At 41.2% G+C, this 26,676-nt stretch overlaps 1 protein-coding gene across 5 annotated transcripts; it reads left to right on the top strand.

Annotated features, from left to right (window-relative positions):
* The first annotated feature begins 119 nt into the window (after positions 1-119).
* ZBTB25 (zinc finger and BTB domain containing 25) lies at positions 120-25,757 on the top strand. Of its 5 annotated transcripts, none has more exons than XM_007531717.2 (3): positions 120-293; positions 20,174-20,353; positions 23,899-25,757. In XM_007531717.2, exons 2-3 carry the CDS (start codon positions 20,181-20,183, stop codon positions 25,028-25,030), a joined length of 1,305 nt encoding a protein of 434 aa, XP_007531779.1. In that variant the 5' UTR covers positions 120-293; positions 20,174-20,180; the 3' UTR covers positions 25,031-25,757. The 5 variants fall into 5 exon arrangements, with proteins under 5 accessions (XP_007531779.1, XP_060030842.1, XP_060030844.1 ...); XM_060174859.1 differs by lacking the exon at positions 120-293 and adding an exon at positions 314-732; XM_060174861.1 differs by lacking the exon at positions 120-293 and adding an exon at positions 314-676.
* Positions 25,758-26,676: the final 919 nt, after the last annotated feature.

Consider the following 26,676-nt stretch of genomic DNA (forward strand, 5'->3'; position numbering starts at 1 on the left):
ACAGTCACGACCGAAAACTGGTGGAGGCGCCCCGAGCCGCGGGCCGACCTCCGCCCTGCCACAGGCGCCGGCGGGCGCGCACGTACGCACGCGGGCACGCACACTCCGGCCTCCGCGCCCCTGGCTCCCCGGCTACCAAGCGCACAGTCACGTGGCCCCCGGGCTGGTTGGCGCGGGAAACCGCGCGAGAGCGGGCTTCACAGTGCGTGAGCCGGCGCCGCCGCGTGACGTGCACAACGCGGGAGACGCCCCTCCCGCACGGAGGATCCGCCAGCTGCCGCGGCGGCGTCTGGGTAAGCGACGCGGCCCAGCCCCTGTGGGCTGCTCCGGGCTCAGTCCCTCCCGCCGCGAGCCGCCCAGGGCGGTGGCCTGTAGCTGCGGCGCTCTCGGAATCGATGCAAGTAGCTGGGGAGGGTGTGGTTTCTGGTCCGTTTGCGAAGTCAGTCGGGGTATAGGAGTGAGAGGGCAACCGCGAGTCAGCGCCAGGCCGAGGACCCTCCCAGAACCACTTTTGCGGGGTCCTGACGCAGACGCGGGCGGCTCGCGGGCGCTCGCAGGGGCGTGGAGCCGGGCGGGGTGTGACCCCGAGCGGGAAGCCCCGACCTGCCTGCTACGTCCGGAGGCGAAGGTGCCGACCCTTCTGGCTGGCGAGGGGGCGGGTCTCCAGGTGCCCGATGTGAGGCCACTGTCATCTTCCATCCTCACCCCCATTGTGGTTACTTCGTTACTAGGGTAGGAACCCCCCCCCCCCATAATTCTTTCTTTCTTTCCTTTTTTGTTATCTTTATTTATTGATTGCATAGAGACAGAAGTCGAGAGTGAAGGGGGAGCGAGGGACACCTGCAGCCCTGCTACACCACTCGTGAAGCTTTCCGCCTGCAAGTGGGGGCCGGGGGCTTGAACCCTGGTGTTTGCGCATTGTAACTCTTGCGCTCAACCAGGTGCACCACTACCCGCTCCCTGGAATTTTATTCATTTATTTATTTTTCTTCCCCGCAGTACTACACAACTCTGGTTTATGGTGGTGCTGGGGGTTGACCTTGGGACCTCAGTGCAAGTCTTACGCAGTTTCCTCTGCCTTGAAAAGGTTCAAGTCTTTGGCAAAGCTACTCAATTTTTACTTATTATTATTTACCAGAGTATTGATCAGCTCTGGCTCATGGTGGTGCGGGGGAATTGAACCTAGGACTTCAGAGCCTCAGGCATGATATTCTCTTTGCATAACCACTATGCCATCTACCCCCCCCCCCCCCATTTTGTTAAGTGTGTAAAGTACACTGTGGAGTCTTATCTGGAAGGACAGCTTTTAGAAAACCCAGTGCATCCCTCTCATTTCACAGTCGAGAACACCATGCCTAACTTGATTAAGGTCTCCACCTCCTGAGTAGCCAAACTCAGGGCTCCACGTGCTCTGGTTGTTGAACTCCCCACCACTCCAGGACCTCAGTGCTAGCTTGACCGACTTCTCTTGTAGAGTTTATTTACCAGAGATGACTATACTTGACTTGATTCAGCTTATTAACTGATGCCTTTTTGTTTGTTTAGGAAAGAAAAAGAAAAAACCAGAGCATCACTCTGGAACATAATGCCAGGGACTGAACTCTGAACTTTAGGCTGAATCTAAACACTTTCTCCACTGCACCATCCTCTGGATATAAATACTCCCCCCCTTCTCCCTTTTCTTTTTTTTTTTTTAATAATTTTTTTAAATCTTTATTTATTGGATCAGGACAGCCAGAAATCAAGAGGGAAGGGGTTGATAGGGAGAGAGACAGAGAGACACCTGCAGCACTGCTTCACCACTTGCAAAGCTTTCTCCCTGCAGCTGGGGACCAGGGGCTCGAACCTGCATCCTTGTACGTTCTAATATATGCGCTCAACCAGGTGCGCTACCACTCGGCCCCCTCCCTTTTCTTTTTAAGGAGTGGTGTTTGCACTAGTTTCTGGGTGGATATATTGCTTTTGATATAATTTGGAGCTCAAATCCCATCCCCACAAGATTCCTATCGTTCTCTGTAAGAATAACCAATACTGGCAACATTCACTGCTATCTTAGGTTAAAGCATTAAAATCCTTCTTGCCAGTCTAGATTTTTTCATTATTTATTAATTTATTATATGTGAGAGAGTTTTGCATGAGGTGGAGAGAGAGAGAGAGAGAGATGCCAGCAGTATCAAGGACCTAACTGGGAACCTCAGGCCTGAAAGACTGATGCTCTCCTACTTGAACTATTTCTCTGGTTGCAGCAATCTGTATATTTAATTAACGCCTGGCAGATGGCACAATGGATAGTGTTGGGCACTAAAGCACGAGGTCCTAAGTTTGATCCTTGGCATTACATGTGCCAGAGTAATGCTCTGGTTCTCTCTTATTAACAAATCTTTTGTTTGTTTGTTTGTTTTTTAAAAAAAGGCCCCATGGTGGCGCACCTGCTTGAGCGCACATGTTAAAATGCTCCAGGAAAAAAAAATGCAGCAGGACCTGGGTTCTAGCCCCCAGTCCCCAATTGCAAGGGGAAAGCTTTGCAAGTGGTGAAGCAGTGTTGCAGGTGTCTCTCTTGTCTCTCTCTCTCTCTCTCTCTTTCTTCCTCTCTATTGCCCCTTTCCCTCTTGATTTCTGGCTGTCTCTAGCCAATAAGTAAATAAAGGTAATAAAAAATATTTAAAAAAAATAAATTATTAACACATTATTATGCATCATCTAATTAGGAAGCAACACTAGATAGGATAGGATGTGGACTTGATGGGTTTTGATGACTAGGGAGATAATCAGAAAGCAGTGGAATCTCACAAGGATAGTCAGCAAGTAGAGGAGAGGGACCTTACTGACTTCTTACAACTTTTTTTTTTTTTTTAAACAGATCAGTACTTAGCTCTGGCTGATGGTAGTGGCAGGATATGGTGGTGCTTGGGGCCTCTAGTGTCTCAAAACCTTTTGCACAACTTTATGCTATCTCCCTAGCCCTATAATACCTATCTTTTTATCCTGCCAGAATTTGTAGGTGGAGAAGATGAATTTCTCTCAGATGTGGTCACTGTTAGTGTTCAGTACCTAAATGTAGATGAGTTGAATTTGTACTAAAAAGGAGGTTTCGTTGTCTTCACATTACAAATGAGGAAACACTCAGACTTAACTGACTTCCGTGATGCTGTCATTTGCAGTAGAATTCAAACCCAGATCACTTATCTCCCAAGTTCAGTCAGTGCTCTTTGTTGGATCTTGCTACCACTGGAAGCCAGGAAGGGAATGAGAGAATCACAGCCTGTGGCTGATTTATTGGCGCCTGTGGTTGCCCAGAGAGGCCAAGCAGGACTTTCAGCTGCTCTCTGTGCCTTAGAAAGCAGAGCTGTGAGCTTCCACCCTCTCTCCTGAGGGGAATTCAAAGGAGCCAGGCTGTCTAGCTGGGGAGGAGGGACCCAAGTGCCTTGGCCATAAAATATCCTGATGAGGGCTCTGCTGGGAAGTATTACATAATGCCCTCCCCACCACTGAACCAAAGTGATTTATATGCTATGGTAAATAGGTGGTGCTTGATCATCTTGTTAAAAACATGTCCACTTGAGTACTGATAGAGCCAGAAAGAGGTTGTATGGGAGGCAGATATTCAATATCACATCACAGAATTTGTTTTTCCTTAAAACCAATAGGTGTGCTCTTATTTTGATAAATTTAGAGAGTATGCCTATATCATCTGTGCCCCATTTAATTTTATTCCAAATGACGTAGCTTTTTTAGTCTTTTGAGAGAATGAATACTAAGGAAATACTGATCCCGTTTATAGTTAACAACTTTGGAGTCAAACTTAGATATTTTGATAACTACTTTATATTAATGGCTGGTTGTGTATCCTGTGCATAGGCTTTTCTTCACCCGTAAAATAAGGATTAAAATGATTAAAAGAGATAATGTTCCTAGAGCACTTACCACAAGGCCTTCCATGTAGTAAAGCTATTTATATATTTATTTTTATTTTTTAATTTTTTTCCCTTTTGCCCTTGTTGTTTATCGTTGTCATTGTTGTTATTGCTGTCGTTGTCATTGGATAGGACAGAGAAATCGAGAGAGGAGGGAAGACAGAGAAAGATAGACACTTGCAGACCTGCTTCACTGCTCGTGAAGCGACCTCCCTGCAGGTGGGGAGCCAGGGGCTTGAACCAGGATCCTGATGCTGGTCCTGCACTTTCCGCCATGTGCGCTTAACCCACTGCACCACCACCCAGCTCCCTTATTTATTTAGTTTCCAGGGTTATCACTGGGGCTCAGTGCCTGCACTACGAATCCACTGCTCCTGGAGGCCAATTTTCCCATTTTGTTGCCCTTGTTGTAGTTGTCATTGTTGTCAAGCTGTTGCTGGGTAGGACAGAGAGAAGTCGAGAGAGGATGAGAGAAAGATAGACACCTGCAGACCTGCTCCACTGCTTGCGAAGTGACCCCTCTTCAGGTGGAGAGCTGGGGGCTCGAACTGGCATCCTTACGCCAGGCCTTGTGCTTTATGCCTTGTGTACTTAACCTGCTGTGCTACCACCCAGCCCCCCCCCTTATTTATTTATTTTTATGTTTTCCACCACAAGGATCATTGCTGGAGCTTGATGCTTTGCATGGTGAATCCAGTGCTCTCAACAGACATACTTTTTTCTTCCATCCTATTTTTTTCCCCTTTATTGGGGGATCAATGTTCTACATTCAACAGCAAATACAGTAGTCTGTACATGCACAACATTTCTTAGACTTCCACACAACGGCACAACCTCCACTAGGTCCTCTGCCATCCCCCTCCAATAGTATAGCTATTGACATTAGAATAGTAATATTCCCTCTAAGACGGGAAAGATAGTGATACTTGAATTTGCTTGGAACGAGGAAAATGAATCAAATATCAGTTTCAGAATTACTGTGTGAGTTTATTTATATTTCTGCTATCTCTTTGTTAGCAGAAATTCTTTTAACGTTAACTAAAGAGTATTTTGTGAAACTAGTTATTTTTCAAATTTACTTCTTCCCTACTACTACTCTTAAATTATCTGACTTTTTCCTTTCAAAAACCCTAGGCATTTTGAGCTGAGTTTTTCCTTATCTCATGTATTTGTGAAAACTTGTGTATTAAAGGTAGTAAATATTGACTTACTCAAATTGAGAAGTTATAATCATTCTTCACTGTACTTTATTCTAGGTCAGTGCTAGCATTGTCATTTTGTGGCTTTTTCCCATCCTTTGAATATCTTGTTTGTCTTCTCATAAATGATTTTTTGAATAGACTAAGAGTTTTTTTTTTCTCCTCCACAGGGTTCTGATTTTTTGAAATTTAGTTGTATTTCTTTATTTTTAGAACTGCTAGCAGTTTTCTCTCACCAGTGTTACCATTCTTATTTACCTGGTGTTGCTGGCTTCCTCGGGCAGCCTACATGTTATTTAGATGGATATATATGTATAAATATACACACATAAATATATATATATATATATATATTTTTTTTTTTTTTTCTTCCTCTAGTGTTATCGCTGGGGCTTGGTGCCTGCATTATGAATCCACTACTCTGGGTGGCCATCTTTTTTCCATCGTTTCTGTTGTGGTGGTTGCTGTTATTGTTGCTGCTGCTGGATAGGACAGAGAGAAGGGGAAGATAGAGAGGGAGAGAGAAAGATAAATACCTGCAGACCTGCTTTACCGCTTGTAAAGCGACTCCACTGCAGGTGTGTGTGTGTGGGGGGCTTGAACAGGGGACTTGAATTGGGATCCTTGCGCCAGTCCTTGCGCTTCGTACTATGTGCTCCTAACCTGTTGTGCTATGGCCCAGTCTCCCAAGATGTATTGATAATAGCTGGTTATGTGTGTCTATGGCAGGCGTCCCTGATCTAACGTTTCCCAGTTCTGTTAAAGATTTCTAGAGCATAATTGCTCATCCTGTGTCATCTACCACTTACTCTGTTCTCTAACATCCTCAGGGATTTTTATAGATAGATGCATAGAATTACTTCAACTTTACCTCAATATTTTTAGACTTGAAATCTTCATATCTTAGATATTAAGAATATCATATTATGGGAGTCGGGTGGGTAGCACAGCGGGTTAAGCGCAGGTGGCTCAAAGCACAAGGACTGGCGTAAGGATCCTGGTTCAAGCCCCCGGCTCCCCACCTGCAGGGGAGTCACTTTACAAGCGGTGAAGCAGTTCTGCAGGTGTCTATCTTTCTCTCCTCCTCTCTCTGCCCTATCCAACTACAACAATAAAAATTTTTTAAATTAAAAAAAAAGAAAATATGGGGGCTGGTGAAATAGCTCAACTTGGAAAGTGCAGGTTTTAGCCTGGCCCTCACCTCATTGAAGATGCTTTGGTGATGCAGTCTTTCTTTCTCTCTGACTCTCTTTATATGTAAAAAAAATTAAAATAAAAATAGACTATTAAAAATGCATGATGAGGGAAATAGCATAATGGTTGTCATGCTAGAGGGAGGTTCCATAGTCCCAGATTCAGTCCTCTACACCAACATAAGCCAGAGCTGAGCTGTGCTCTGGTTAAAAACTAAATAAATGGGGGTGGAGCTGTAGCGGGTTAAGCGCACGTGGCGCAAAGCGCAAGGACCGGCTCCCCACCTGCAGAGGTGTCGCTTCACAGGCAGTGAAGCGACAGCTCTGCAGGTGTCTATCTTTCTCTCCCCCCTCTGTCTTCTCTTCCTCTCTCCATTTCTCTCTGTCCTACCCAACAGCGAAGGACATCAACAACAACAGTGATAACCACAGCAAGGCTACAACAAGGGCAACAAAAGGGGGGGCGGGCGGAATGGCCTCCAGGAGCAGTGGATTCATGGTCAGGCATTGAGCCCCAGCAGTAACCCTGGATGCAAAAAAAAAAAAAACTAAATAAACAAAAGAAACTTGTATAATGAAATATCAGAGTAAACACCTTTCCCAATTACTTTTTTTAAAATATTTTTTTATATTTATTTTTATTTATTTATTCCCTTTTGTTGCCCTTGTTGTTTTATTGTTGTAGTTATTATTGTTGTCATTGTTGTTGGATAGGACAGAGAGAAATGGAGAGGGGAGGGGGAAGACAGAGAGAGGGAGAGAAAGATAGACACCTGCAGACCTGTTTCACCGCTTTTGAAGCGACGCCCCTGCAGGTGGGGAGCCGGGGCTTGAACCAGGATCCTTATGCGGGTCCTTGTGCTTAGCGCCACCTGCGCTTAACCCGCTGCGCTACAGCCCGACTTCCCCTAATTACTTTTTTTAAAAAGAAGTCTAAGTGTGTTTGTTTCTACTCTACCCTCAATTCCCATCTTAATTGTTTGTGAGAGCTTTTGTTTCTTACTCTGGCTAATTTTTTAATTTAAAGTTACAATGGGGGGGGGCAGTCAGTGGCATACGCAGTAGAACTCACAGGTTACAGTGCGCTGGGACCCAGGTTCAAGCCCCCAGTCTCCACCTGCGGGGAGGAAGCTCTGTGTGCAACATAGTGCTGCTGCTGTCTCTTTCCTAGTCTCCCCTTCCCTCTCAATTTCCCTCTGTCTGAATCAAAATAAACAAATGTTAAAAATGAATATATTAAAAAAGCTAAAATCACATCTATAGCTGCTGATTCCTGTTCTTTTAATAAAACTGGTTTAACTTCCACATGTTGAGCACTTACTGTGCTGTCCTTTTTCTCTGTGACACTGAAGTGTGAAATACTCTTTCAAGTTCTTCTGATGCAGTGGTGCTTCAATGAGGTGTCATATTAGAATCACCTAAGGAACTTTTTTGTTAAGGCTCTGTGCATTATCCTCAAATTCTTTTTATTTTTTAAATTTTATTTTTATTTGTTTTTTCATTATGAGTAGAGGTCTGTTTAGCTCTGACTCATGGTAGTGCTGGGGGATTGAACCTGGGACTTCAGAGTCTTAGGGATGAACATCTTAACTAGAGTAGAGGAAGATAGCGTAATGCCTGAGACCAAAGTTCAGTCCCTCACACCCGCACAACCATAAGCCGGAGATGTGCAATTCTGGTGGCTGGGTTGAGGGAATAGTCTCAGTCATTATGCTACTCCCCTTCCCCCCACTCCCTGGTCCCCTGAAGTTCTGTAGTTGGGTTTGGATTTGTCTGAAGTAGATCTCAGATTATCAGTACGACTCTACATGAAAGGCCTCTTATAATACAGTCACCACAGCGTCCACAATTCCAGGATACAGTGATTTCTGCAAACATTTTTCTTAAGTTATAAAATGAGCACTTACACAACCATGTGAAAGCTCCCTTAAAAAGTTAAGGAGTGGGAGTCGGTGGTAGCACAGCAGGTTAAGCGCACATAGTGCAAAGCGCAAGGACCGGCTTAAGGATCCCGGTTCGAGCCTCCGGCTTCCCATCTGTAGGGAAGTTGCTTCACAGGTGGTAAAGCAGGTCTGTAGGTGTCTATCTTTCTCTCCCCCTCTGTCTTCCCCTCCTCTCTCCGTTTCTCTCTTCCTATCTAACAACGACGACATCAAGAACAGCAACAATAAAAAAAAGGGCAACAAAAGGGAAAATAAATATTTAAAAAAATGTTGAGTGGCCCAGGAAGTGGCAGAGGAGAGAAAGCATTGAACCCTCATATATGATGTCATTAGTTCTATCCCTGGCATCATATATGCCTGAATGATACTATGGTGTTCCCCCCTCCCCCCGAATAAATAAATACTTTTTTTTTAACTTAAGACATTGTATGTACTATTGTATTTTATTTCTCACACATCAATAAGTCTTTGGGGAAAAATGATTAAAGGACTGGGGACAGAGAGATACTTAAGTGGGCAAGACACCTGCCTTGCCCTATGTATCTCCTAGGGTTCAAACCCCAGTACCAGATGGGAAGTGCTGTGGTAATTTCTCTCTCTTCGTATCTGTCTATCTGCATGGATAAAGAGAACCAAAGAGATTACTGTGTGAAGCCCAGGCTCCACAAAAAATAATAATGGAGTCGGGATGTAGCTCAGTGGTATAGGACATGCTCCATATGTGTAAGATCTTGGGCTTGATCTCTGGCCTAAAAATAAGTCAGACTGGTAAAATACTGGTAAAGTAGCACTTGAAAAATCTGCTACTTTGCTATGTGCATGGTCCCAGGGTTGAGCCTGACTCCTACTTTATTGAAGGAACCTTTCATGCTGTGGTCTCTCACTCTGCCTGTCTTTATCTGGAAGAAAAAAATAATCATACTACAAAGTATTTTATATTGTGGCATTTAGAGTATTTCTACTTTTACCTTTGTATTTATAGCCATGAGTATCTCCAAGACAAAACAAAACAAGAAATCTGTATACATTCCTTTGTTAATGTTCCTGTTTGTGTATTAGTGATAATAGTAAAGTTATAGTGGGGCTGGGCACAGTGGGTTAAGCACACATGACGCAAAATGCAAGGACTGGCATAAAGATCCTGGTTTGAGCACCCAGCTCCCCACCTGCAGGGGAGGTCACTTCACAGGAGGTGAAGCAGGTCTGCAGGTGTCTTATCTTTCTTTCCCCCTCTCTGTCTTCCCCTCCTTTCTTGATTTCTCTCTGTCCTATCCAACAATAATGACATCAATAATAATAACTACAACAATGATAAAACAACCAGGGCAACAAAAGAGGAAGAAATAGCCTCCAGGAACAGTGGATTCGTAGTGCAGGCACTGAGCCCCAGCGATAACCCAGAAGGAAAAAAAAAAAGTTATATAGTGGTAGGAGCCACACACACAAAAATATGAGTTTCCCACAAAAACATGTTTATAATTTTTCTCTCTCCCTCAAATCCCCTCCATTGCTTTCTCTTTCTTCCTTTGATGGGGCAAATAGAAACTGAAAAGGAAAGGGGAGATAGGGAGGAAGAGAAACCTGCAGCACTGCTTCACAGCTCATGAAGTTTTCCCCCTTCTGCAGCTGGGGACTGGGGGCCTTGAACCTGTGTCCTTGTGTGTAGTAATGTGTGCTCAAACGGGTTCTACCACCCAGCATTTCTTTTTTCCATTTTTTTTTTCTACTAAGAACACTTACAGCTTGAGAGGATGAAGAGCTGTGTATTCCAGGATATTTTTCTGGTCACTACAGATCTGAGAGTCCAGGCAAACTGAAAAATAGTTTTTATTTAAATAAAAAATATTTAAAAATTAATATTAATCTATCTTTGAATCAAGCCAATATAGATACTGGTGTAAAGCTGTTTTATCAGGGCAGCGATCGCGCACTAGGTTTAGTGTACATAGTACGAAGCTCAAGGACCTGTGCAAGGATCCAGGTTTGAGCCTCCGGGTTTGAGCCTCCGGCTTCCCACCTGCAGGGAGATTGCTTCGCAGGTGCTAAAGCTCTTTCTCCCTGTCTTACCCTCTCCTTTCAACTTCTCTCTGTCATAAGCCCCCCCCCAAAAAAAAAAAAAAAAGGAAAAAAGAAAGCCACAAGAGCAGTGGATTTGTAGTACAGGCACAGAGCCCCAGCAGTTACCCTGGAGGCAAGGGAAAAAAAGCTGTTTTAGCTTGAGATAATTCAGAGTTACTGGAGTGTAGTAAGCAAGGTGTTATTTCTTTTTATTTATTTATTCCCTTTTGTTGCCCTTGTTTTATTGTTGTAGTTATTATTGTTGTTGTTGTTGGATAGGACAGAGAGAAATGGAGAGAGGAGGGGAAGACAGAGAGGGGGAGAGAAAAATAGGCACCTGCAGACCTGCTTCACTGCCTGTGAAGCGACTCCCCTGCAGGTGGGAGCCAGGGCTCGAACCAGGATCCTTACGCTGGTCCTTGTGCTTTGCGCCACCTAAGCTTAACCCGCTGCGCTACAGCCCGACTCCCAACAAGGTGTTTTTTCTTGTTTCTTTTGCCATCGTGGTTCCTTTGGGTTAGTGCCTACATGACTTCACCACCATTTCCAGTTACCGTTTTCCCCCTTTTGTCTTTTCTTTCTACTTTTAAATATTTAACTATTTTGGATAGAGAAGGTATGAGGGAGGGAGAGACAGAAGAAACACCTGAAGCACAGCTCCACTACTCATGATACCGCCACCTTGCATATGAGGACCATGAGCTTGAACCAGGGTCCTCACCCTCACCCATGGTAGTGTTCACTCTACCAGGTACACCACTCGATGCACCACCACCCAGCCCCCATAAGCAAGGTGGCGACCACAGCGCTGAAACTTCAGTGCACTGGGGGCCGAGCTCAGACCTGAGCTGCGCACATAGCAAAGCAGTGAATTATCCAGGTCAGCTATTTCACCAGCATTCTCTCTTTTTCACTTATTGGGGGGGGGGGGGGCGCGTCGTGAAGGTTGAGGAAGAGGCTGACTGCTTCTAGTGTCCGGCTTATGGTGGTGCTGGGGATTGAACCTGGGACCTTTGGTTTCTCATGCATGGAAGATGTTGCACATAACCACTACACTATCTCTCCTGGTCCACGTTCTTCTTTTTTTTTTTTTTTCTTTTTTGGTCCAGAGCACTGCTCAGCTTGTTTGTGAAGGTGTTTGGGAGGGATTGAACCTGGGACATCTTGTGCCTCAGGTGTGAAGGTCTGTATGTAAAACCTCTGTGCTACCTCCTCAGCCTTGTAGTTTCTTTTATTTTTTAAAAAAACTATTACTGCTTTTCTAGGTATTTAATTTATTTTAAGGGGAGAGACATAGAACAATAATTTGAAAGACCCTCATGTCTGAGGCACTAATGGTCCCAGGTTCAAACATTAATATTATGAGACTCAGGTTTGAGTCCTTACCCCCCCCCCCCCCATATCTACAAGGGATATGCTTCATGAGCAGTGAAGCAGATCTGCAGGTGTCTGTCCTTCTCTCTCCCTCTTTATCTCCCCCTCCTATCTCAGTTTCTCTCTGTCATAATAACATAGAAAGGAGAAAAAATATATATGGCCACCAGGAGCAGTGGACTTGTAGTGCTGGCACTGAACCCTAGCAGTCACCCTGCTGACAATAAATAAATAAATAAATAAATAAATAAATAAATAACTTTTTGATGAACCAGCTCTATTCACCAGAGGTAAAGTCTACATTGTCTTAAAATATCAAGTCTATTTTACAAGTAACTTTGTATATGTAACTTGTGGGTTTACTTAATAGAAGCCTGGGACCTAATCCAGAAACTCAAGATGGAGTCATAGCATTTAGAATATTTTTAGAGACCGAGAAACATCACTCCACCATTTATGGAATATCACGGTTTTGTCCATGATGCTTCCATGTGGTATTAGGAAACAAACCCAAGACTTCACACACAGAAGGTATGTACTCTATCTCTGAGCCACCTCCTGAGATCTATAACTTATGTTTTAAAAAACATTTACATATTTTATTTTATAGAGACAGAAATCGAGATGGAAAGAGACTCCTGCAACACTGCTTCACCACTTGAGAAGCTTTCCCCATGTAGATGGGGGCTGGGGCTTGAACCTAGGTTCTTTTTTTATTATTATTATTATTATTATTATTTATTTATTCTCCCTTTTGTTGCCCTTGTTTTTTATTGTTGTAGTTTTTGTTGTTATTGATGTTGTTGTTGTTGGATAGGACAGAGAGAAATGGAGAGAGGAGGGGGAGAGAAAGATAGACACCTGCAGACCCACTTCACCGCCTGTGAAGCGACCCTCCTGCAGGTGGGGAGCCAGGGGCTCAAACTGTGATCCTTTTTCCTGTCCTTGCGCTTCACACCACCTGTGCTTAACCCGCTGCGCTACTGCCTGATTCCCTAAACCTAGGTTCTTGTGCACTCAGTGAGGTGCACCACCATCCAGCCCGTAATATATATTTTTTAAAACAGACCTGAGCTTGTTTGTTTTGCCTCCAGCGTTATTGCTGGGACTCGGTGCACTACAAATCCACTGCTTCTGGAGGATTTATTTTTCCCCTTCTGTTGCCTTTGTTTATCGTTGTTGTTGTTATTGCTGTCATCGTTGGATAGGACAGAGAGAAATTGAGAGAGATAGGGAAGACAGAGAGGGGGAGAGCAAGATAGACACCTACAGACCTGCTTCACTGCTCATGAAGTGACCCCCCTGCAGGTGGGAAGCTAGGGGCTTGAACCGGGATCCTTAGGCTGGTCCTTGCGCTTTGCACCATGTGCACTTAACCCACTGCACTACCACAGGCCCCCAGTTTGTTTCTTTTTGTATACTTGCATATTTACTCCCTTCTTTGCTTCAGCATTTGCAAAATTTGTCATTAGCCTCTATGTTGAAAGTTCTAGTTAAGGTTTTACAAGAAAGGACACTGGGTTTCAATTCAGACTTGAAATTCTAATATTATTTAGTAGCTAGTTGTATAAACTTGGGTACCTTCTTTGAACTGTAAAATGGAATACAGGACCTCTGCTATAGGATGATAAAAGAAATATAGAAGTTTTCAAAGTGTCATCCAAGGAATTCGGGAAATCCTTTCAGTGGTTCTGTAAGGATCTTTATCTTGCAAGCCCATTTCCCCCTGCCAACAAGGATCACTGGGACTTGTCTACATAAGGAATCCACTGCTTCCAGTGGCTGTTTTTGTTTTTCTTTTTCTTTTCCTTTCCTTTCCTTTCCTTTCCTTTCCTTTCCTTTTCTTTTCATTAATTTTCTTTTCTTCTTCTTTCTTTCTTGGAGACAGAGAAATTGAGAGGGAAGGGTGAGAAAGAGAGGAAGAGAAAGACACCTGCAGCACTATCCCACTTCATCTGGAGTTTTCCCCACTGCAGATGGGGATCAGGGGCTTGAACCCACAATGACCTTGGGTCCATACTCCCAGAGGGCTAAAGAATAGGAAAGCTATCAAGGGAGGGGATGGGATATGGAGTTCTGGTGGTGGGAATTGTGCAAAGCTGTACCCCTCTTATCCTATGGTTTTGTCAGTGTTTCCTTTTTATAAATAAAATAAGTATAAAAAAAGATTTAAGGGAGCCGGATGACACGTGGTGTGAAGCACAAGGACTGGCTCAAAGGTCCTGGTTCGAGCCCCGGCTCCCCACCTGCAGGGGAGTCGCTTCACAGGTGGTGAAGCAGGTCTGCAGGTGTCTTATCTTTCTCTCCCCCTCTCTGTCTTCCCCATCTCTCTCCATTTCTCTCTGTCCTATCTAACAACGACAACATCAGTAACTACAACAATAATAACTACAACAACAATAAAAATACAAGGGCAACATAAGGGGAAATAAATAAAAAGAAAGATTTAAAAAATTATTTTAAAAAGTGTCTCGTGGAAACAAATAAAATAGGATTTTTTTTTCCTTTTTTGCCTCCAGGGTTATTGCTAGGGCTTGATGCTTGCATTATTAACCCACCTCTCATAGAGTCCATCTTTTCCCCGTTGTTACTGCTTTTATTGTTGTTGGCTAAGACAGAGAATTTGAGAGAGGAGGGGAAGATAGAGATGGGGAGAGAGACACCTGCAGACCTGCTTTACCGCTTGTAAAATGATCCCCCTACAGGTGGGGAGCCGGGGGCTCAAACTGGGATCCTTGCACAGGTCCTGCACTTCATAATAAAATATTTTAAAGTGTAACTGAAGAGGTTGGACAGTGGCATGTCCAGTTGAGTGCACATGTTACAACTTGCAAGGACCTGAGCTTAAAGCTCCCAGCTCCTACTGCGGGGGGTTGGGGTGGGATTTGGAACGGGACATTTTTAAACAGTGAAGCAATGCTGCAGGTGTCTCTCTTTCTCTCTTCCTCTCTGTCTCTCTTTTGATTTCTGTCTCTATCCAATAAATAAATAAAAATTAAAATTTAATTGGATCTTAAAACCAAAACTTTTTAGCATGGCTAATAGGAAATACAAAATGAGAGGTAATAGCTGAGTAATTACTGTTGAGACAGTTCTGCAGATTAAACCTGTATTGAAACAAAGATTCTTTTAAATACACCTTTTATTTATTCGCTTTTGTTGCCCTTGTTTTTTTCTGTTGTTGTTGTTGTAGTTATTGCTGTTGTCATTGTTGGATAGGACAAAGAGAAATAGAGAGAGGAGGGGAAGACAGAGAGGGGAGAGAAAGACAGACACCTGCAGACCTGCTTACCTGTGAAGCGACATCCATGCAGGTGGGAAGCCGGGGCTCGAACCAGGATCTTTGAGCTGGTCCTTGTGCTTCACACCACATGCACTTAACCCACTGCGCTACCACCCGACTCCCAAGATTTTTTTTTTTTTTTTTTTTTAGTGGTCTGGGAGATGGTGCAGTGGATAAAGCATTGGACTCTCAAACAGGAAGTCTGGAGTTCAGTCCCCAGCAGCACATATACCAGAATGATGTCTGTTTTTTTTCCCTATCTTTCTCATTAATAAATAAATCTTTTTTTAAAATATTTTTAAATTACCAAGAAAGATACAAGACAAATTGGAGTGAGTTCTTCATTTGAAAAGATGGAAGAACAAATGAATATTTTTGCATTTTTAATGCTTTGGGCTTGAGAGAGACGATTCCAGTTGTTGACATGAGGCATTGACTAAAACTGGGATAATAGCCCATACTCTTACTTGCTTGAAGAAAAGAGGACAGAGTTTAAAGTGACCATTTGGAGAAGAATGGAACAAATTCTAGAAAGAAACTGTTTATAAATTCATCTTGATTTTTATTTGTTTGTTTTACCAGCACACTGCTCATCTGGCTTATGGTAGTACAGCGGAGTTGAACCTGGGATATTGGAGCCTCAAGCATGGCAGTCTCTTTGCATAACCACTATGCTATCTACCCCTGCCCAATTCATCTTGAATTTCTTGCCAAACCATAAGTTTATACATTTGTTAAGCAACCTGCAAATAACACCCTTAACTTAAAAAAAAAAAGGCAGACTCAAATAATGAGATCATCCCTCCAACAAAAAGGCAGATTTCAGTTGCTGCTTATCATAGGAGAGGAAAACTTGAAGACCAGCTAAGTTGAGTCTGCAAAAACATCAGTGTTCTTTGGAAGAATATTACAGAACCTACCAATCATAACGTCTAGGTGGTAATACAAAGTGACTAGACAGAAGAGGAAGCAGAAGACCATCAGCCTATCAGTGGAGATTGACCTCACGGTGATCTGGAAGTTGGATTTAGCAGAGAAAATTGAAATCAGCTACTGTAACTATGCTCAAGGATGTAGAGGAAAATAAGGGTGTAGTGGGTGAATAAATAGGAAATCTCAACAGAGAAATGGAAACTAAAAAAGAAAGAAATGAAAAATTGGAGGCTTGAAAAACGATCTGGAAAAAAATTCATTGACTGGGTCTAACACACTAGAAATGGTAGTAAGGATGTGTGTGTGTGTGTGTGTGTGTGTGTGTGTAAAGTTTTCACCTTTTCTCTACCTCCCTTGCCGCCTCTTATACTTTTACTATTATTTTTTATAATTTATTTATTTGTTTGAAAAAGGAGAGAGAACTAGAGTATTACTCTAGTATCTATCGTGCTTGAGATCCAGCTTGGGACCTCATCCCTAAAAGGCTTATGCTTTATCCACCTTATCTCGGGGCTACATCCCTGGCTTTTTAGATAATAATGTTTTCTTACTTCTCTTTTGTGTTATCTGTTTCCCAAGGGTTCCTCCTTGGTTTCTTTCTTTTTGTGTTGTCATTTCATTTAAAACATTTATTTGTACTTATTTTATTTTGGAAGACAGAGAAATTGAGAGGGAAGGTGGAGAGACAGAGACACCTGTAGCACTGTTTGACCACTCATGCAGCTTTGCCCCTGCAAGTGGGGACTAGGGACTGTGCATAATCATGTGCCCTTAACTTTAAAAAAAAAAAAACAGTATCAAAATATTTATTTGCAACACAGTACAATCCCCATCACTTCACTACAATGTAAAAAAGTCTCACACCAACATTATTTCGTTAAAGGCAGAGCTCCGTGCCTTCCAACACAGCAAACCCAAACCCTCAGTGACCCAGAACCAAACTGAATCACAAACAGGAAAGTCCAGAATGACCAGTCCCCTCTTAGTTTTTCTTAGTTCAGTCTATATAGTCCTTTCTACTCCTGGTGACTTTCGCCTTGTCATGACAAAGGCCTCCTTTCATTTTCTTATGGTTTAATAGTTCATTAGACTAATACACAATACATACTAAGAAAGAACTGGTGAAAGCGTTTATGGCCTGATGGAGGGGGTTAGAGACAGTTTGTAAGGCTGGCTCGTCTAATTTACTTCAAACCACTTTACTGAAACTAAGATATTCCTCACATTCTGAAATCTTTTGTAGATTTGGTTTTCTAAACTGGTGGTGTTTTAGAATCAGGAAATTGTGGTAAATATAATATATTGTGATTTCTAGTTAAATGGAATATAATTTAGGTTTTTGCACATGTTAGAGGACAGGCTTGTCTGTAGATTTTGTTAATTGCTGCTTGAAGACTTGTCAGTTGAGATGGCAAAAAGTGAAAAGAGTGTTTCTTTTAATGCATTTATTTGAGAGCATCTGAAGACTTTTTATTTTAATTTGGGGAAGAATGGAAGGAATTTATCATTGAATAAGTAGGGTTTCTTTTTATTAAGTGGGGTTTCTCCCATATCTGCAACCTTAGGAAAACTGCTGTAGTTTACAATAAAGGGATTAGGGATTCAGAACTCTAATGGTGGGAGTATTGTAGAATTATACCCCTGTAATTTTGTAAATCAATACTAAATCACTAACAAAAAAAATGTATGGTTTCTAAGAATAATGCACAATTAAAAGAAGCCAGCTGTAGAACTCCAAAAGTATGTTATTTATGTAAAGTTTCAAAATTTCTACGATAATTCTATCCTTTGTTAGGGAATATCAGCAGAGGTAGTTAGAATGTAACAATGTACAAAAAAGCCAGAAGCACCATATTCAGGATGAAAAGCAAATTGGGGGAAGGAGGTTGAATGGAATAGAGATGCCAAGAACTCTACCTTTATGTAGTGATTACCATGTTTTCAGAAATGGCTGTCGGTTTATTATTCTATCTACATATCTGTAGAGGACCTACTTGTCTAGCAGAAACAGTTAATAATTTTAACAAATGAGGGGAAAAAGAATACATATAGCTATTATATATTGTATATATATATATTTTTTTTAGCTTCAGTAATAGTTTTTTTTCTTTTTAAGTTCAAGCAGCATAGTTCCCCACACTCTTAATTCCCTGCTCCTAAATTTCTGTCCCAGAAGTATTTTGCATTTTTCTTATTTTTTTAAGATTTTATTTTTTATTTTATTTTTTTATTTTGGATAGAGACTGAAATTGAGAGAGAAGAAGGGAAGAGGGAGAGAGGAAGGAAGGAAAGAGATAACTGCAACACTCATTCACTGCTTGTGAAGCTTCTTCCCCCCTCTAGGTAAGGGTCGGGGACTTGAACCCTGGTCCTTGTGCACTGTAACACATGTTGTCAACCAGGTGTGCCACTACCTGGCCCCCTAGATTTTATTTATTAATGTGGAGGGGGGAGAGAAAGTACGTAAGAACATATCAGAGCATCACATTGGCATGTGGGATGCCAGGGACAAAGCTCTGGCCTTCATGCTTTAGAATTCAAACCGTTATCCTCTGTGCCACCTCCAGGACTACAGTTTGTTTCTTTGAACCTTTCCAGTCTTCTAGCGTTTGCCTTTCTTCCGTAGCCAGTCAACAGGTCAGGTTGAAAGCTGTCAGGAGCTGCTTGTTGCTGGCTTTGAAAGTGACTGGGATCCATGTGGATTCAGTCGGCTAGGAAGGATCGTCAGTTTCCCCAATGAATGGGTACTCACGGGATGCACCACGGGAAGGTCGATCCAATGCATCCCCAAGCCTTTCCAGTGATATGTACATAAACAGGAATGTGTTTTTGTATGAGTTCCTTCCTCGTTTCAAAAATAACCACTCCTTTTACATAAATAGTAGCCTTTTTACACTTTGCTTTTTTAAAATTAATATATCTTGGACACCATTCCATGTCAATAAATATTTGGTATTATTTATTTAAATATGTAGTTTTAATAAAAACAGATTGCTTTGTCACATGTGCAGCCCAGGTTCAAGTGTGGCCCCACCACATTGAAGGAAGCTTTGGTGCTATGGTCTTTTTCACTTTCTTTCTCTGTTTCTACCTTAACAAATAGATTTAGGGGCCGAGTGGTAGCTCACCTGATTGAGCGAACATGTTACAATATGCAAGGACACACCTGGGTTCAAGCCCCGAGTCCCCACCTACGGGGGAAAGCTTTGTGAGTAATGAAGCAATGCTGCGGGTGTTTCTCTTTCTCCCTCTCTATCTCCCTCTACCCTCTCAATTTCTGGTTATCTCTATCCAATAAATAAAGATAATTAAAAAATAGATTTAACCCATTGTTGTTAATCACCTTTATAATAATCAGTTATATTCTAGACTTTATCCAATAATCAGTATAAATGTTTGTTTTCTGTTCCTTTGCTTAACCAGCAAGAAATTCAGATTCCTCCTTGATTCCTTTTTCCAAATATTTTTGAGACCTTGATATGTAACTCAGCTATTCCATATTTGTCGGGCTAGCGAGAGAGAGAGAGAGAGAGAGAGATATGACCCAGGTACCAAGCTTGTGGCGGCAGGACAATTCAAATCTTTATTCATCCAAGCTTTCCAGAGTTGGGCAGTAGCACATCTGGTTAAGCCACGTGGTGCCAACCGCAATGGCCGGAATCAGCCTCTTGGTCTGTACGCCTGCCCTCCTCCAGCTCGGACACGGAAGAGACAAAAGACAGAAATGGAAGTGGCTTGACAATACCATACATGGTTAGAGAAGGGGTGGAGAAAGGCAAAAAGGGGCCAGGAATGGTATGGACATCCTCAGCAACTGTTGATAGGGGTTCAACTGGGAAGATTAATAATAATGCCCTTGAGGCAGGGAGTGTCTTGAGGGTAGAAAGAAGATAGATCAAAGGAATGAAATGGGTGGGGATCTTTCAGGCAAAACAGTGATTATGTAGGTAGGCCATAGTATCAGGAATGCAGGGTGCTTTGTGAGTCCTGCCAAGCTCAACCACAGCCGCACAATTTCCCAACAGTAGGGGAGCCAGGTGCTTGAACCAGGATACTTGCATGGGTCCTTGCACTTTGAGTACAAAGTATGTGCGCTTAACCTGATGCGCTACTGTCTACCCAGGGAGGTAGATTTAATGTTAGCTAAATGTGGGATGTTGAACATTGTTGGATAACTTCATATAAGTTTAGGTTCCCTGTGTCTTATAGGTCTGTGTAAACTATAAGCAATTTGGTTTAAAAAAATTAAAAAGCTATGTATTGTTCTTTTTTGTAGAGCCACAATGGACACAGCTAGTCATAGCCTTGTCCTTCTTCAGCAGCTGAACATGCAAAGAGAATTTGGTTTTCTGTGTGATTGCACAGTTGCTATTGGAGATGTTTACTTCAAAGCCCACAGAGCAGTGCTTGCTGCTTTTTCTAACTATTTCAAGATGATATTTATTCACCAAACAAGGTAAGGATGTACTTTTGTAAAATCAGAAGGAAGTTTAGTGTTGTGATATTAGCCTCATAGCATCATTTGGGGGAGATTCTTTGTTACAGGCCACATTACTAAGTCAAAAATTTACCTTTTTTAAAACACAGTTAAACTCTTGAAGGATCAGTGGCGAAAGATAAAGAGGAAAACAAGAATAGCTAAATTTATGGAAGGCTTATCCCATACCAAGGGCTTAAGTATTTGCCTAATATAAATTCTATGCTATCTGTACTGTTAAGAGAAAAAGAAACTGAATTAAGTGATTGCTTACCCAGGATTATATATTACATTGCATTCAGAGCTGTGCTCTTAAAATTCTGTTGATCTCTATTTATAATTTTTTTCTTTTTAAGATTTACTTATTAATAAGAGAGATGAGAGGAGGGAGGAGGAGGAAAAATAGAACCAGAACATCATCACTCTGACACATGGTAATATCAGGGATTGAACTTGGGACCTTGTGCCTCAGAGTCCAACACTTTACCCACTGAGCAACCTCCCAGGCTGCCTCCATTCCATAAGATTTTCATAGCAAGGTTTTAGTGTCATAATTCTACTTACCTTAAAATTTCATACTACAATCCAAAGGTTACTTGTGCCAAATATTTTTTCAAGAAGTTTTCTTGATTTTTTTTTTCCTAAGCACTGTTCAGCTGTGGTGTATGGTGGTGTAATTATTTGATAATTAATGTAACCAGCCTATAGTTAGAAATTTTGTACTAGTTAGAGTATCAGCAGCTTATTTTGAGAAGGTTGGAACTGATTTCATAGAGATACTCAGTGTTGAAGGATCAAGAGGAATTTTTCAGACATAGAGGTATCTAAGAAGATAGACTGTAAACAGGGAAAGCCATCAAATGTGAATTAGCACATTCAGAAAACAGTTGATTGAAATGATTGGAATGTATGTCACAGGGAGACAGGAAGGTGAGGTGGGAAGTCAGGACATGTAAAGTCTTTTTCCTCCACACCAGAGAGTTTCCTATTTGACAAGTATCATATAGAAATTTTTATCAGGGGTGGGAGAGATAGATGTTATGCAAACATACTCTCATGCCTGAGGCTCCCAGGTTCAATCCCATATACCACCATAAGCCAGAGCTGAGCAGTGCTCTGGTAAAGAAAAAAAGTTTTATCAGAAACACTATTACCACATCAGTCTCAAAGAGCTTTTAGTTCCTTCCTTAATCCACCTGTTGGATAGCAGGCACCAAGCTGCATTAAATAGAGGTAATAGAAAGGTGGTAGGCATGCTCTCTAATATTTCAGTTAATATATCTCTGTGCTGGTTAATTAAAAAAAAAAAAATCCTTCCACAGACCGTAGAAGTGGGTGTGTCAGAGTTAAGAAGGAAGCCCATCAAGGAATTTGGCAGTAAGTAAGAGTGGATTTCCAACACACTGATACTCACTGAATTCTTAAACACTGGCACATTTTTTTCCTGGAAAAGTAAATCCAATACTTTACTATCTGCCAGTTCCCTCAGGTCCTAATTTTTTTCCATTATCATTTTATTGGGGAAATAAGGATTTAGAAGACAGTTACTGACACATGGATACAACTCTCACTTCCTCATGTCTGAATAGCACTCCTACCTTAGTCTTAATTTTTTCAAAGTGTCTCCTGATTTCATCTTATATGAGTAATCTAGATTCATATGTAAAAATGGGTTTGAGGTTATTTGGGGACCTTTTCAAAAAACTTACCTGTATTCATTTGTGAGTTAAAAAGTGGATATAGGGAGTTGGAATAGCGCAGCAGGTTAAACGCACATGGCGCAAAGTGCAAGGACTAGCATAAGGATCCTGGCCCAAGCTCCTGGCTCGCCACCTGCAGGGAGGTCACTTCACAAGCAGTGAAGCAGGTCTGCAGGTGTCTGTCTTTCTCTCCCCCTCTCTGTCTTCCCCATTTTTCTCCATTTCTCTTTGTCCTATCCAACAACGACGACATCAATTACAACAACAGTAATAACTACAACAATAAAAACAACAAGGGCAACAAAAGGGAATAAATAAATAATAAATATAATTTTTAAAAAGTGGATATAGTAACATAGTTTAGAAACCAAAATAAGATTAGTGTAACTTAAATTCTAAATATTACGAATTTTAATAGATCTTTAAATTTTTAAAAACCATTTTGATTGTGGCTATTTATATGTGTGTATAACAGAATTTTCCATTTCAATCATTTGTATAATTCAGTTGTATTATCTATATTCACTATTATATTTGCTGTTATACTGTTATATGATATACTATATTCACTGTTATATTAACTCAACTATCACCACTGTCTTTGTAATCCTTTACAAATCCACTAAGTAATAACTCTTATTCCCAAAGATCCTGGAACCTTTAATCTACTTTAATTTTAAATAGACTTAACATTGATTTATAATTAATCTATTTTGTGTCTGGACTACATATTCTAGAAATTTCTTATAAAAAGCATAGTACAATAATTGTCTATTTGTGTGTATGTACTGTTTGCACTTACTGTACTTCACATATTTTTTCATTTTTATAAGCTTTTTTTTTTTACTTATTAATGAGGAAGTAGAGAGAGAGGAAAAGAGAAAGATATTAAGAAAGAGAACCAAGAAGCATCATGTTGGCATATGTGATAACAGGGATAAACTCAAGACCTCATGCTTGAGAGCTGAACATTTTATCTACTAGGCACCTCCCATACGACTAGCATAATGTTTTCAAGGTTCTTTCATGTTGTAGAATATATTATATATTCATTCCTTTTAATAGTTGAATAATATCTTTATGTATTTTTATTTTTATTTATTTATTTAATTTTAATTTTTAAACCAGAGCACTGTTCAGCTCTGGATTATGGTGGTGTGGGGGACTAAACCTGGGACTTTGGAGCCTCAGGCATGAGAGTCTGTTTGCATAACCATTATGCTATCTACCCTCTTCTCTCTGTCTGTCTGTCTGTCCGTCTCTCTCTCTACATATATATACATAGGTAGATAGATAGATATAGATATATATGTGTGTGTGTATGTATTACATTTTGTCCATTCATCTGTTGATAACTACTTGAGTTATTTTTACTTCCTAGCTAATAATAATGAATATTGTGTATAAATATTTGTGTCTCTCTTTCCCATTCTTTTAATTATATACACAATAGATTGTTAAATTCCTGAAGAAAATATACCTGTTCATTGTTCTGCCCTTAGGCATCTAGTGCATGTCACTTTGGAGTTATTAAATATTGAGTTGGATAGATTACCTGTGTTACCTAACTCTAGGTAGTAGAATGTGTGTGTGTGTGTGTGTGTGTGTGTGTGTGTGTGTGTGTGTGTGTACATGAAAACTTTGCTGGATCATCAGTCTGGTTCACAATGAAAGGTCAAGCTTTTGTTGCTCTATTCTATCAAGGCAGATTGCTAAATTTGAACTTCAAAGGAAGAAGTCGTTTTAGCCTAAGACATAAACTGTTAATTAAAAGACCAAGTGGGTTGTTTGATTTTGTGTGGGTCTGTTTTTTGTTTTGAACAGTGAATGCATAAAAATACAGCCAACTGACATCCAACCTGACATATTCAGCTATTTGTTGCATATTATGTACATGGGGAAAGGGCCAAAGCAGATTGTGGATCACAGTCGTTTGGAGGAAGGGATTCGATTTCTTCATGCTGACTACCTTTCGCACATTGCAACTGAAATGAATCAAGTGTTCTCACCAGAGACTGTGCAGTCCTCAAATTTGTATGGCATTCAGATCTCAACAACCCAGAAAACAGCTGTCAAACAAGGCCTGGAGGTCAAAGAAGCTCCTTCCAATACCAGTGGAAACCGAGCTGCTGTCCAGGGTGACCACCCCCAGTTGCAGCTCTCTCTTGCAATTGGTTTGGATGATGGCACGGCAGACCAGCAGAGGTCCCATACTGCTGCCCAGGCACTGGAGGAACATCCAAAGGCTCCAGTGTCTATCAAGCAGGAGAGATATGACTCAGAATCTCTGATCTCACAGAGTCATCTTTCACCCTCATCTGAAATGACTGGTCCCACTTTCACTGAAAATAGTATCAAAATACACCTGTGTCATTACTGTGGAGTACGTTTTGATTCCCGTAGTAGCTTAAGACAACATCTCCATACTCATGTGTCTGGATCGCTCCCATTTGGTGTTCCTGCTTCAATTCTGGAAAGTAATGACCTTGGTGAAGTGCACCCACTCAATGAAAACGAGGCTCTTGAGTGTCACAGACTCAGCTCCTTCATTGTCAAGGAGAATGAACAGCAATCCGACCACTCAAACCGTGGTACCACAGAGCCTTTGCAGATCAGTCAAGTGTCTTTGATCTCCAAAGACACTGAGCCAGTAGAATTAAACTGTAATTTTTCTTTTTCAAGGAAAAGAAAAATAAGCTGTACCATCTGTGGTCATAAATTTCTCCGAAAGAGCCAGTTGCTAGAACATATGTATACACACAAAGGTAAATCTTACAGATATAACCGATGCCAAAGGTTTGGTAATGCATTAGCACAGAGATTTCAACCCTATTGTGACAGCTGGCCTGATGTGCCTCTGAAAAGTTCTCGCTTGTCACAAGAACAGTTAGACTCATCTTGTGTTTTAGAGTCAGAGGTCATACAAGAAAATGTGGATACTATCCTAGTTGAGTAGCAGTTTCTCCTTCAGAATTTTTATATAAATCTTGAAAAAGAAAACTTGTGTGTCTTTTATAATTTATAAATTAAGTCCCTTAAGTGCTATTGACTTTTTTCCATTCATTTTTTAAGTATGAATATATCAAATCTCATTATAGTCTTTAATTATAATTAAAGACTGTTAAAACATAACCATCAATTAGGGCTATGAACTTTTCATCAGTTAAGTTATAATTTAAAAATAAAAAATTGGGGGGGTTGGGTGGTAGCGCAGTGGGTGCAAAGCGCAAGGACCAGCTTAAGGATCCTGGTTCCCCACCTGCAGGGTTGTCACCTCATGGGTGGTAGAGCAGGCCTGCAGATGTCTGTCTTTCTCTCCCCCTCTCTGTCTTCCCCTCCTCTCTCCATTTCTCTCTGTCCTATCCAACAACAACAGCATCAATAACAACAACAATAACTACAACAACGATAACAAGGGGAAAAAATAGCCTCCAGGAGCAGTAGATTCGTGGTGCAGGTACCAAGCCCCAGCAATAACACTGGAGGCTAAATAAATAAATAAATAAATAATTGGGGCTGGCAAAATAGCTCACATGGATATTGTGCCACTTTGCCATGTGTGTGAACTAGGTTACAGCTCAGACCCCACTGCATTGAAGGAAGATTCGGTCTTATGGTCTGTTTCCATCTTTCCTTCTCTGTTTCTGTCTTAAAAAAAAAAAAAAAAGAAGAAAGAAAAGAAATCAGAACTTAATGTAGAAACAGAACTTTGGAGTAAATACTTAATAGAATTTTTAGTTTTTCTAGATTTTAAAAGTCAGTAAAGTCAAATTGAATATGAAACAAATGAAACTCAAGAAATACTCTAGACTATTACTTTTAACTGTTTGACATGAATTATGGCCCTATGAGAATTTAGAAATATTTTCTGTCATATAGAAAATTAATGTTTATTTTAACATGAAACTATGTATTGTAAAATTTTTGGTTTAAGACTTAACCATATCAGATCACAAGTACTTTTAATTACTTTCTTAAATTACTAACTCCAACCAGTAATATGACTTTTTTTTTTTCACTTTTTTTCTTTTTATTTATAAAAAGGAGACACTGACAAAAACCATAGGATAAGAGGGGTACAACTCCACATAATTCCCACCACCAGAATTATGTATCCAATTACCTCCCCTGGTAGTTTCCCTGTTCTTTTTTTTTTTTTTTTTAAAGAAAGGAGACATTAACAAAACCGTAGGATAAGAGGGGTACAACTCCACACAATTCCCACCACCCGATCTCCATATCCCATACCCTCCCCTGATAACTTTCCCATTCTCTATCCCTCTGGGAGTATGGACCCAGGGTCTTTGTGGGTTGCAGAAAGTGGAGGGTCTGGCTTCTGTAATTGCTTCTCCAATGAACATGGGCCTTGACTGGTTGATCCATACTCCCAGTCTGCCTCTCTCTTTCCCTAGTAGGGTGGGGCTCTGGGGAAGCATGGCTCCAGGACATATTGGTGGGGTTGTCAGTTCAGGGAAGTCTGGTCAGCATCATGCTGGCATCTGAAACCTGGTGGCTGAAAAGAGAGTTAACATATAAAGCCAAACAAATTGTTGAACAATCATGGACCTAAAGGCTGGAATAGTGCAGATGAAGTGTTGGGTG

This window comes from Erinaceus europaeus, chromosome 16 (assembly GCF_950295315.1).
Source record: "Erinaceus europaeus chromosome 16, mEriEur2.1, whole genome shotgun sequence".
Classification (NCBI taxonomy): domain Eukaryota; kingdom Metazoa; phylum Chordata; class Mammalia; order Eulipotyphla; family Erinaceidae; genus Erinaceus; species Erinaceus europaeus.

What these genes read in the sequence shown, in the direction of transcription:
- ZBTB25 (XM_060174858.1), top strand. Translation starts at nt 19,050, where the DNA reads ATGCAAGGACACACCTGGGTTCAAGCCCCGAGTCCCCACCTACGGGGG. An exon ending in CACCTACGGGGGAAAGCTTT is followed by an intron (nt 19,106 to 20,173) that starts GTGAGTAATGAA and finishes TCTTTTTTGTAG; the next exon opens with AGCCACAATGGACACAGCTA. An exon ending in ATATTTATTCACCAAACAAG is followed by an intron (nt 20,354 to 23,898) that starts GTAAGGATGTAC and finishes TGTTTTGAACAG; the next exon opens with TGAATGCATAAAAATACAGC.